This window comes from Nerophis ophidion, linkage group LG06, assembly GCF_033978795.1.
Source record: "Nerophis ophidion isolate RoL-2023_Sa linkage group LG06, RoL_Noph_v1.0, whole genome shotgun sequence".
NCBI classification, from domain to species: domain Eukaryota; kingdom Metazoa; phylum Chordata; class Actinopteri; order Syngnathiformes; family Syngnathidae; genus Nerophis; species Nerophis ophidion.
In genome coordinates, this window is record NC_084616.1 from 27942383 (window position 1) to 27955356 (window position 12974).

At 40.5% G+C, this 12974-nt stretch overlaps 1 protein-coding gene across 4 annotated transcripts in view; it reads left to right on the top strand.

Annotated features, from left to right (window-relative positions):
* The window catches only part of scube3 (signal peptide, CUB domain, EGF-like 3), a 269267-nt gene that overhangs the window by 83155 nt on the left and 173138 nt on the right, over nucleotides 1-12974 (top strand). For all 4 annotated transcript variants that reach the window (XM_061903267.1, XM_061903268.1, XM_061903269.1 and 1 more), the window contains exon 2: nucleotides 9917-10039. In XM_061903267.1, coding sequence (XP_061759251.1) covers nucleotides 9917-10039 — 123 coding nt within the window. The remainder of the gene's footprint in view (nucleotides 1-9916; nucleotides 10040-12974) is intronic.

Here is a 12974-nt window from a genome sequence, read left to right on the forward strand (position 1 = left end):
TCTCACGCTGATAGAAATGATATGCACAGTTTCTATGATGCAGTGAAAACCATCTACGGCCCCAGAAACTGCTCCCTGGCACCTGTTAGATCTGCTGATGGAACATCTTTAATCAAGGATCAGGCTATGATAGTGGAGCGGTGGGCTGAGCATTTTAACACCGTGCTCAACCAGCCCAATCCAGTGGACCCAACTGTCCTTGCAGAGCTCCCTGAACATCCTAGCTTGCCAGATCTCGACCTCCCCCCAACCTTCAAAGAAATCCTGCATGCAGTCAAAACCCTGAAAAACAATAAATCCCCTGGACCTGACAGCATCCTGGCTGAACTTCTCAAGGAAGGAGGCTACCTCTTTACACGGACACTGCATCTCTACATTTCAGAGGTGTGGAGACGAGAGTGTGTCCCGCAACAGTGGAAAGATGCCAACATTGTGACCATCTACAAGAACAAAGGAGACAAATCCATCTGCTCCAATAGTAGGGGTATCTCTCTGTTGGCCATTGCTGGAAAGGTCCTTGCCAAGGTCATGCTCCGCAGACTCATCCCCGCAATATCAGAACGGGTCACCCCAGAGTCGCAGTGTGGTTTTCGGAAGGACGGGGGGACAGTTAACATGATCTTTGTGACATATCAGCTCCAAGCGAAATGCCGGTAGCAGCACAAGGACTTGTTCATTGCCTTTGTCGACCTTTCAAAGGCATTTGACACTGTAAACAGGGACCTACTGTGGCAAGTCCTGGGGCGGTTTAGCTCGGTTGGTAGAGTGGCCGTGCCAGCAACTTGAGGGTTGCAGGTTTGATTCCCGCTTCCGCCATCCTAGTCACTGCCGTTGTGTCCTTGGGCAAGACACTTTACCCACCTGCTCCCGGTGCCACCCACACTGGTTTAAATGTAACTTAGATATTGGGTATCACTATGTAAAGCGCTTTGAGTCACTAGAGAAAAGCGCTATATAAATATAATTCACTTCACTTCACAAGAGATCTGGGTGTCCACCCAAGTTTCTCACCATCCTTGCACAGTTCCATTCTGGGATGATGGCCCGAGTGGTAGTGGGAAGACACAGCTCAGATCCCTTTGGTGTGAAAACTGGAGTGAGGCAGGGCTGTGTGCTGGCTCCAGTTCTCTTCAATATTTTCCTCGTCTTTGTCACAACACTGCTACGTAGGGGGATGGAGGAGCAGGCTGGAGTTACCATAGACTTCAGGCTTGATGGTAAGCTGTTTAACATCAGGAGGCTACAGGCAACTACCAAGCTGACCTCAGAGACCATCATTGAGCTGCAATACGCCGATGACTGTGCGCTGGTTGCCCATACACCACAGGCTCTGCAAAACATCCTCTCGGCAGTTGTAACTGCATATACCAGAATGGGACTGACGATCAACACCCAGAAGACAGAGGTACTCTGTCAGTCTAGTGCTGACCTCCCACAAAACCCCACAATAACCCTCACAGCAGCAGGGCAACAGCTGCTCACGGTGCCCACCTTTAAATACCTGGGGAGCATAATGTCTGACACCTTCTCAATGGATGACGAGATCCAGAACCGCCTCAAGCAAGCATCAGCATCTTTTGGTCGTCTAAGGAGTAGGGTTTTTTCAGAACAGCAACCTCAAACTCCATACCAAAGTGCTGGTCTACAGAGCAGTATGCATCACTGCATTACTGTACGGATGTGAGGCATGGACTATCTACAGCCGCCATCTGAGAATCCTGGAGACTTGCCATGTAAGATGTCTGCAGAAGATCCTTGGCATCACATGGAAGGACAGAGTGCCGCACACAGAAGTGCTGGAGAGGGCAGGCAGCTGCAGTGTGGAGTCCATCATGACCCGACATCAACTCAGGTGGTTGGGGCATCTCATCCGAATGCCCAGCCATAGACTCCCACGCAAAATCCTCTATGGTCAGTTGCACCTAGGCCAACGCAGTGCTGGTGGGCAGAAGAAGCGGTAAAAAGACCAAATGAAGACCACACTGAAGAGATGCCAGATCAACCCCACTTCACTGGAGGAACTTGCTTCCTGCCGAGACCTCTGGCGCTCCCACTCTTCACAGGGAGTGGATTATATAGAGGAACAGCGCACACAACCCCGTGCAGCAAAACGTGCGAAGAGGCATGCTCGCCGAGCCACCCCTGCTCCCCCCAGCACCTCTTTCACATGCCCGGTCTGTAACCGCATCTGTGGATCTAGGATCGGACTGTTCAAACATCAGCAGACTCACAAATAAAAGAAGATGGTCATCATCGATGGACAACCATAAGCAAGTAAGTAAGTGTGTGTGTGTGTGTTCATGTGTTTGTGTGCGTGAGTCTGAGCAGCAACCATGGAGCGATAAAGTAAATTGGTGGTTGTACTGTAAACATTAATGACAAGAAGATGAGCAGGATTTTTTGGGAGTTACTGCCCTTTTAAACAGATGCACAGTTGCTTGATGAAAACTAAATTGTGATGTCCAGCATTTTTAAAACTTGAAAAATGAAACATAAGTTATTTCACCTCATTGTGTTTCGATTTTGAGGTAATAATGACATTCTAAGACTTCAGGAGGTTACTCAGTGGTGATGTGATATACAACAAAATGCCAAAGATTCACCTTGAATGCTGTACAGGCAATATGACCTTTAGTCTACAGAATATTGTGATATGTATTGCAGCCTACTGCGATATCGATATATATCATAATACGTTATTTGGTCTGTAAATGATAATAAAACAATTTCAAAATGGGTTTCAAAGGCTCCTCATTTGGATGCTGACATATGCGGTAACATTGCGTGATTTCCGTTTTTATTATTTTCTCAAAACTATTATCAATCTACTCGCTAATTTACTGTTAATAGCTGCTTGCTTTCTGTTGTTCCATTTTCCTATCTACACTTCTGGGAAAATGTAACAAGCATGTATTTTTATATTGTTTGGACACTTTACATTAGTTTGGAGCGATACTACAACTTTGAATGTCGATCCAATACCAAAAAGCTCTAGGTATGGTAAGCTTGTCATTAAGGGACACAGCTAGAACTTGCCATTAACAGGAATTTACAATATGGCGATAGTATTAAGAGCTCGATCATTGTGGCATATATTGCGCAACCCTATACAGAGCTACATAATAGCAGTCAAACTGTTGATTTAGGAATGTCAGACAACATCCCCCCACTAAAGGCTAGAATATACACTCGCGTCACGTAGCCTACGTGCCCTCTGATTGCGTCTTGATTTGTTTATAAGCTATTCCTCAGGGGCTGGCGCGTGACTTGCAATTCTCTTCCAAAACCCCAAGGGGCAGTGTTAGCCTGTATGAGCAATCACAACATCTCATTGACTATTTTCCTGAGAGAGAGAGCTTCCTGTGTGTAGTGGTGATTTTAAACCCATCCATCCATCCATCATCTTCCGCTTATTCGAGGTCGGGTCGCGGGGGCAGCACCTTAAGCAGGGAAGCCCAGACTTCCCTCTCCCCAGCCACTTCGTCTAGCTCTTCCCGGGGGATCCCGAGGCGTTCCCAGGCCAGCCGGGAGACATAGTCTTCCCAACGTGTCCTGGGTCTTCCCCGTGGCCTCCTACCAGTTGGACATGCCCTAAACACCTCCCTAGGGAGGCGTTCGGGTGGCATCCTGACCAGATGCCCGAGCCACCTCATCTGGCTCCTCTCTATGTGGAGGAGCAGCGGCTTTACTTTGAGCTCCTCCCGGATGGCAGAGCTTCTCACCCTATCTCTAAGGGAGAGCCCCGCCACCCGGCGGAGGAAACTCATTTCGGCCGCTTGTACCCGTGATCTTATCCTTTCGGTCATGACCCAAAGCTCATGACCATAGGTGAGGATGGGAACGTAGATCGACCGGTAAATTGAGAGCTTTGCCTTCCGGCTCAGCTCCTTCTTCATTCTGATTGTAAACTTGTAGTAAATAATGGCGTCTGAAGAGACGCCCACTGTAATGTTGTAGCTGAAACTTTTTTAATGTACACATTGCGTCGAAGCGGGAAGAGAAGACGTTCGCCAAGGTAGGCTGTGTGAACCCTAAATGAGTGGAAGTAATTTTTTTTAGTTTGGCAAAGGAGTATTGTATAAATGGTATTTTTAGCAAATTTCCTCGATGAAATACCTCTTGATTTGCGCCATTCTTTGTACGATAGAGGTTGTAGCTTTTTTTTTTAATATCGCCGGGCAGGAAATGATGTAGTAACAAGCTGACCAATCAACTCTGCAATCTGCGTCACCGCTGAAGTGAACCTACAGTTTTTTGGATGTGTACTTCAAGTTTCGCGTGAAACGGTCTGCAGGGGAAGGAACAAGGCACCGTCGCTTACCTAAACTATGTGACGCCAGAGTATATTCCAGCCTTAAAACGTGTTACCATGAAACATGACAATTACTGTTATTAATTACTTCCATATAAATATTCCTTTTTACAAGGAAGCTCTTTTTTCTGGCAATCCAAATGATTTAAGAACAAGGCTATTTTTCAGGGCGTAGGACAGTTGTTCTCTTCTGCATTGCTAAACGGCCTGATGGAAACTTGGCAGGGGTAGATCTGTGGCCTACACTTTTTACTGAACTCCATTTTGCCCTGAGAAATAAATGCTTTTCAGACAATGAAATATCAAGCTGCACAAGGAGCTCAATCCTTGCTTGAATACATCGTTATTTTTACGACAATCCAGTCAATCATTTTATCTGCTGAATAATCAGGCGATTAATCTGTGGAGGAATAAATCTTTTGACTGCGGTAAACTGCAATGGTACGATCTCACGTTGGAGCTTAATGAAAAAGTTAAATACAGTTCACATTAAAATCGCATCCAAAAGCATCAATGGAACCAATCAAATTTTAGATCAATATTTTGTTACTTTTCTGCATTTTCACTGTGCTTCTCTCATTGTGTCCTCTAGGAATAGCTGGATATAAGCAATATGTTAAGCCTCAGGGTTTAGGTTGCAGGTCATTTCCCAGTGGGATCAGCTGGCTCCTGCAGAGGGCTTTTGATAAGAGTGGATATAGGAAGCTATGTAAATTTTATTAAGCTGCCCTTCCCCTGTGTGCGGAGCGGTAATCCTAAACACCTGGGCTAGTTAGCTAGGATTTTTGTGGGATTAGGGGCTCCGTGAAGGCAGACATGACCATGCATCTGCTTCAATCCATTTCCATGCTTATCTTTTCACTTTCTCACCCTATTATTCAGAATCCAGCAACTAAACACTTACAAAGTACTCATTAGTGATTCCGGTTTCTGATTGTTTTTTTCTTGTCTTTGAAGATCTGCTGCTGTGATTAAAGTTCACACTCTTAAATGTACTTTTAAAACAACTTTATTTTAGTAGGTGTATTTTTGTTTGCTCAAAGTATTTGGTCCAGATTAGAAAAAAGCCCCTGAATTAATTTTACCATGAATACTAAATGTCCACACGTTAAATGCTGGCTCATTGAACTCAACTGTTATGCAAACTTATAAATCATCATAATCACTTTGACAATCGCTTTTGTAGCACGCAGCTTGTGTTGACATTATAGAGGCTGTTTGCAACTTTTATGTGGATGCCTAAAGGGTCCAAACTTCCCAGAGTGTTGTTACGATCACACCCCACCCTCTTCTAGCACTTAATGAAGTAACTACGCTCATGCATCGCACTTATGCACGTGGACTAGATTTGTTTGTTGTCAGCAAATTATAGCAATTTAGCAAAGTTTAACTACTATAATTCAACTACTTTTTAGCTTTAGACAATAATTATTATTTGCTTCTGCTTGTGTGTATGTGCACACGCTCCATGCATGTACGTGTGGACCAAACACCATTTTTGTTTAGTATTTCCAATGTAAGAGAGGTGGGAGAAAATACCCAAACTATAATAGTCAGTCCATTTTTTTAATCGAATGGCAGAATCTGTCCCTGAATGTTCTGAACTTTTGTTTCGATGCCAGCATTGTTTTGGCTGTGGCTTAACTAACAATAGCTGAAGTCATGTTGTTCTTGAGCAAATTAATTGAGACTTAATCAAAAGTTCCTTTTTGTTCACTCCATTTTTCCTTAATTGCTTCCAGACACATTTAATCAACAATTAGTACTGCACAATCAACCCATTTGTTTTACATTCAATTACATTATTTGTCAATTATCATACATTTTTTTCTAGTCACAGATGAAAAAAAAAAAGGTTTTACAACCAAATGTTCTTCTGAAAGATGTCTCCAATTACTGACTGTGCATGTATCAGTGGTTCTCAACTTTTTTTCAGTGATGTACCCCCTGTTAACATTTTTTTAATTGAAGTACCCCCTAATCAGAGCAAAGCATTTTTGTTTGAAAAAAAAATGAAGTAAAATACAGCACTATGTCATCAGTTTTGGATTTATTAAATTGTATAACAGTGCAAAATATTGCTCATGTGTAGTGGTCTTTCTTGAACTGTTTGGAAAAAATACCGTATTTCCTTGAATAGCCGCCGGGGCGCTAATTAATTTAAAACCTCCTCTCACTCATGCGCTTATTCAAAGCATGCTGTAAAAGTAAGCAGGCACTAATAACTTTAAAACCTCGTCTCACTCCTGTGCTTACCATTGGCATGCAGTAAAAAATTAAGTATGGTAAAAAACTAAAATTAAATACAATTTTTTCTGCGGCCGCGGCCCGGTGGTTGGGAACCGCTGCTCTACAGCATTTCATCGAGCTTTTACACCATGCTAACTGCATACCGGCCAGGTGCATGCATTTCGCTGCTTCTCATACGAGATTGCAAAGCATACTTGGTCAACAGCCATACCTTTTACACTGATGGTTGTGATATAAACAACTTTAACACTCTTAATAATATGCGCCACACTCTGTGAACCCACACCAAACACATTTCTGGAGAACATTGGCTCTGTAACACATTATAAACGCAACATAAGAATTACCCATAATGCTGTGCATCCATGAGTCTTGGCTATATTATACACGCGCCCCCAACCCCGCCCACCTCAACCGACGCATGGGGGGGGGGGGGGGGGGGTTGTTGCTACCGGGTGTGTAATATAGCCAAGAGTCATGGATGCACAGCATTATGGGTAATTCTTATGTTGCGTTTATAATGTGTTATAGAGCCAATGTTCTCCAGAAACATATTTGGTGTGGGTTCACAGAGTGTGGCGCATATTATTAAGAGTGTTAAAGTTGTTTTATATCACAACCATTAGTGTGATCTGTACGGCTGTGGAACAAGACCCCTGGTTTACACATAGAAAAAGCAAAAAAACCTCCTCCACCATTATGAAAAAGACGACGTGAAAGCGTCACTCGTGGCGTCAGGAATTTGACACGGCGGAAAAAGTAAGCATGTGCTATTAATTTGGGGAGCGAGTTTGACCCGGCAGTAATTCAAGGCAGGCACACATTATATGCCCGGCGGCTATTCAAGGAAATACGGTATATAAAAATAACTAAAAACGTGTTGAAAAATAAATAAGTGATTCAGTTATAAATAAAGATTTCTACACATAGAAGGAATCATCAACTTAAAGTGCCCTCTTTGGGGATTTTAATAGAGATTCATCTGGATTCATTAACTTAATTCTAAACATTTTTTTACAAAAAAAGAAATCATTAAGTTCAATATTTATGGAACATGTCCACAAAAAATCTAGCTGTCCACACTGAATATTGCATTGTTGCATTTCTTTAATCGTACCCCGCGACCCCAAAAGGGAATAAGCTGTAGAAAATGGATGGATGGATGGATGGATGCATTTCTTTTCACTGTTTATGAACTTACATTCATATTTAGTTGAAGTATTATTCAATAAGTACATTAATAAAGGATTTTTGAATTGTTGCTATTTTTTAGAATATTTTAAACAAATCTCAAATACCCCTTGGCATACCTTCAAGCACCCCCAGGGTACACGTACCCCCATTTGAGAACCACTTTATTAACTGACACACTGTAAAACATAACACAACACAGTAACCATGCATGAAGGTGTGATGGCTGGCTTATCTCTGAGATCTCACTCCAATCAATCAGTATTTTCTCAATCTTTAGCTGCTCATTGGGGTATTTATTGCCTTAAACTGCTTAGTGTGGAAAAAGGGTAACAATTTTAGGGTATTACGAATTTTGATCACTGTGGTTAACAGTAGGGATATACAATAACCAATACAACAAACTTCCCACTTCTCAAAACTAAAACCAGGAACCAAAACATATCTATATACTGTATTTTTTAAATTAAACTTTAGTTTATGCACACCTTTTTTGCAGGTGGCTTCGAGGCAGCTTCTTTACCAGCACAGGTGTCTTTATCATAGGTGCCGATCCCGTGGGTGCTCAGGCCCCGAAGCACCATTGCAGAGCACCCATGTGGGATTGAAGGCAAATTCTCTCTCACCACCAAGCAAAAACCGCAATTGCACAGAAAAGTAGCGTCAAATTTACCGCGCGTCCGAGCACCCACTGGCAAAAATGTAGATTGGCGCCTATGGTCTTTATAGACTTTAAAAACATGGTCATAGCAAAGCCTGCATTTCAGGTGGCTGATAAGATTTAATGTTTTGAAGCTCCATGTTTTTTCCCCTCCTCACATAATATTTACAGAACTTTTGGTGGAAATACCACGCAAAATGTCTTCCTATGAAAGTGTGAAATAGGCTAAGTTCATTCACACTGCAGGATGTGCTATGTTTTTTTTCGTACGATCTTTCTACGTAGTCATTTAAATAAATAAAACAATGTGTATGACCCGCATGCAAATCTGTCATCATACGTACTTCACTGTTTACAAAAGTAAACATGGCTCCTTTTCTAGTAGGTTCAAGTCCTGATGCATATGTGGCAATTTGAAGGATTTTGTGCAATCAAAGTTAACGTTTTCTGAACAAAATTATTCTGCGTAGAAGATTAAGAGGGAAGAGGTCAAGCGTTTTGACTCTCACATTTGCAGGACATTTGCTTCGAAGCAAGCAGTCATCAGATACAGGAGGGGTGATGTGAGTTCCCTAAAACATATTATTTTCACCTGTTTTATGCTCATTTCTCAACTATTTATTTGGAAACTGCCTATTTTCGCGAAGAATTGTGACACCTATTTCTTTTTGACGACGTATTGGTCGGATAAACACGACCCAATCGTTCAGACTGCATATCTGATTTATGTCCACATACAAAAGAGGCATGGGCCGGATTTGAAAAATTCAGAATTGTACTGTTCACCTTGACATGAAAAAATCTGATACCGGTCACATTTGGTCAAAAAAATAGGAATTGACTTGCAGTGTGAACAAGGCCTAAGTCCCACGCAAATGGCGCCATGTTTGTTGACACTTCATGGGAAGTTTACGACAGGCTGTGTACAACCTGCCGAGATCAGCTAACACAGATAAGAGAAAAGAAGCGCTTGATTTTGCATTTAGATGGATGGTTGGATGGATGTATCAAAGCAATTTTTTTTATGTTTTGATGTTTTGTGATTGATAAGGCTGTTAACTGTGCTGAACTGGGCTTTTTTTTGCTTTGGTATGCTGTCATTGTTTCTATATTGTATTTGCACTACATAATCACAATTTATAAAAATGTTTGTATTTATTCTATTCTATTTATAATGTATTCCTATTAACCCATGCTATTTTTGACATACTGTATTTATGTAATATTGTATTGAAATTATTATTTACAAAATATATTTCATGTAATACTCATCGGGCTAAATATGGGAGCCTGGGTACTACATTTTGAGCCATCTCATGTGTCTCATATATGTTGGTATGAAAATAAATATCCTTGAGTTGCAGTTCTATCAATAAATATGACTATTTCCATTTTTTTTTTTTTCTTTGCACTGTTTTTACTAGTCAATATCTATAGTTTGACATTTCGAAAATTTATTTGTGGTAGCATTCACTTAGAAACCTTTTTTCCTCTCTTCCTAGATGTGGACGAGTGTGCAGAGGCGCTTGACAACTGCAGCATCGACGCCATCTGCCAGAACACGCTGAAGTCTTACAAGTGTATCTGCAAGTCAGGCTATAAAGGGGACGGTAAACATTGTGAAGGTAAAGGTTGTTGAATACATGTGCTTGTTTTAACGTGTGGTAGGAGGCTTCTAATTTTTGCAGTAAAAGATCTTCTTCTGTTCAATGTTGATTCGCATTGTGTCCTGGAACACATACAATTTGAGCCCTAAGATTGGTTTGATAAGAGCTTTTGCCTCACTCAGCATTCCTCATTAACCGTGAGAGCAATGAGAAGCGAGAGAGTGAGAAGTGGACGGAGGACGAGGAAAGCCAGGTGCAGAGTGCTCCTTTGTGACAAGATTAAATGAGGCAGTACATTTTCTACACATGTTGGAGAGAATTAAGATCGCAGCTGAAATGGCAGTCAAAAGCACAGCCAAGCAGTCAGAAATATTTCCAGCATAGGCGATGAAGACTTTCGGACACAAACCTCTAGATCAGTATACCCGACAATTTGAATTTTTGTTATTACAAAGCCATAATCAGACTGTTTTGTTTTCATTATTGAATGAGTGTGTTCCATGGCTGCCTGCCTGTTGGCCGTTAAAGTCTGATTTGTGAATCTTTGCTAAAATATGTGCAAATTTCCATCCTCATCAATCACACCGCAAGAGTTTTTAGGCCCTTTCTAAATGTTGATGTTCTTTCAAAGCACACATTTTGATAAAGATGTTTATTTTTAAAGATTCAGCGAACAACATAACAAATGGATATAAAATAGTTTTAGTTTCAGGCTCTTATTGGACGATTCCAGAATGTGACCTTGTGGTGCAATGAAAGTATGCTTTGAGTTATTGTCATGATGAACGATGTTTTTGGTAAGCCTTGGTTTTGGAAACTCCCTCAAATAAAGTCACTGTCCCTTTTGAATAAACAGGAACAGCCCTAAAGCATTACACTGTCACCACCACACTTAACTATGGGTATGATGTTGTTTGGTAAGTCAAACATCATTTTGAAAATACAGTCTTGCTAAAAGTTCAATACTGGTTTCCTGGGCTACATGATTTGATAATTTTGCCTAGTTTTGCTGGTTTTGCATGTTGGTCTTTGATCGAAAAGGCAATGGCATTGCACACTACTGTATTCCTAGACAAATACACAATAGGAGCGATTGTTGAAATACCATTTGTAGTTGGGGTACGACACGAGATCTTGCAAGATTTAGTAAAAATCTGTCTCACGGAAGGCAGTCCAAAGTTGTTGGATTTTTTTATAGTCATATCATTTTTGTTCCACAGCCAGCAGGCTGTGTGCTTGTCCGAGCAAAAGCAGGCTAAACTGTTGATCATGGACGCAAAGACGCAACGTTAAAAAAAATAATATTTTCTTTTCAGTCTTCCTTCTTCAGTGTTTGGCATGTTATGCCACATATTTGCATATGCAGTACTTAATGTAAATATATTTTCATATGGGCCACACTATATCCTAGTGGTTAGCATCACCATTTTTGGTATCACAATCTATTGTTTTTTATTATGTATTTAAATTTAATTTTGATTTAATTGGATTTCATCAACATTGATATATTTCTATTTAATTGTATAATTTTTTTAAATGCATTTTTTAAACATTGTATTTAAAAAGGCCCTATTATGCAAAATCTGTATAATTTTTTTGAAATGTATTTAAAAAATGTTTTATTTAAAAAGGCCTTATAATGCAAAATCAACTTTTCTTACCTATTGTTATTTGTACCTGCACTTTTGTGTATTTTGACTTAGTTTTTGAAAATGTGAAATCAAACAAACCATGGAGGATTTTTATAATTATAATACATTGTTGCCTTCCTTCATATTTCCCCCAAACAATCCCTTTAGAATTTGCCACAAGTGTGAGGTTTTTTCTTGGTGTGACGTAAGTGGATTATCCATATAAGGTAGAGATTTAACTAAGAGCTTTGCACGAGTCCACCATTGTAGTACACGCTGTACTCAATAAGTTCCTTCTTTTTTGCTATCCTCTTGTTGTGGGGCAGACTTGCTCGTACTTGCACACGCATCCTCTGCTGTTGCCATTTCTAATACAAAGTAGCACATTTGTATATTTATTTCAAAACGTATATCTGTCAGTAGACTCGCTATGGAAGAGCTAAAAACTGCAACATACATGACGGAATGTCGAAGGAGCGGAACATAAATAAGAACAATATGGCACATCCTGAAGAGATGGTCAGAAAGTAGCTTGAAACGGTCTGTGAAACATAATCTATGCAACATTTTGACCAACGAACCACCGTTACATGTTATGTAGACCAGTGGTCCCCAACCACCGGGCCGTGGCCCGGTAGCTGGCCGCAGAAGAATTTGTTATTCTTTTTTTTTTTATTAAATCAACCTAAGAAGCACAATATACACTTACAATTAGTGCACCAACCACAAAACCTCCCTTTTTCATGACAAAAACGTCCCTTTTTCATGACAAAGAAAAAAAAAAAAAAAAAAAAAGCACTGTTTTTTAAAGTTGCAACTGCAAGTGATAAACACTTATTTAGTGAAACAAAATACATGTAAAACTGCGTCAATATAGATCAGAGATGCATCAATAATCAATTTTTAATTGAATTATAGCTCCTGAATCGTAACTGTAAACGAATTGTGAGGGGGCCAAAGATTCCCACCTCTACACATTAATCATGCATATCAAATAACTCAATGGCCAATAACTTTCATGATATTTCCATAGTCTATTTACCTACGATGAATTTCATGTTGTTACAATGTTGGATGTTAATCATCGCCAAAGCGTCAAATTGTAAGTGCACAATAACACTGACACAAGATGCGGAGACATACAGTAAATTTAGCTAAAAGCAGCTGTTTTTTATGCAAGTCTGTATCGATCTGAGAGTGTCCTGGTTTTATTCGCAATTTAGGAACGCCTCAGGAATTAAACATCTTGCAGACAAACTCAAAAAACAGCAGTGACTGTGGAGCAAAGTTAATGCTAAATTTACACCAAATCATATCCGATA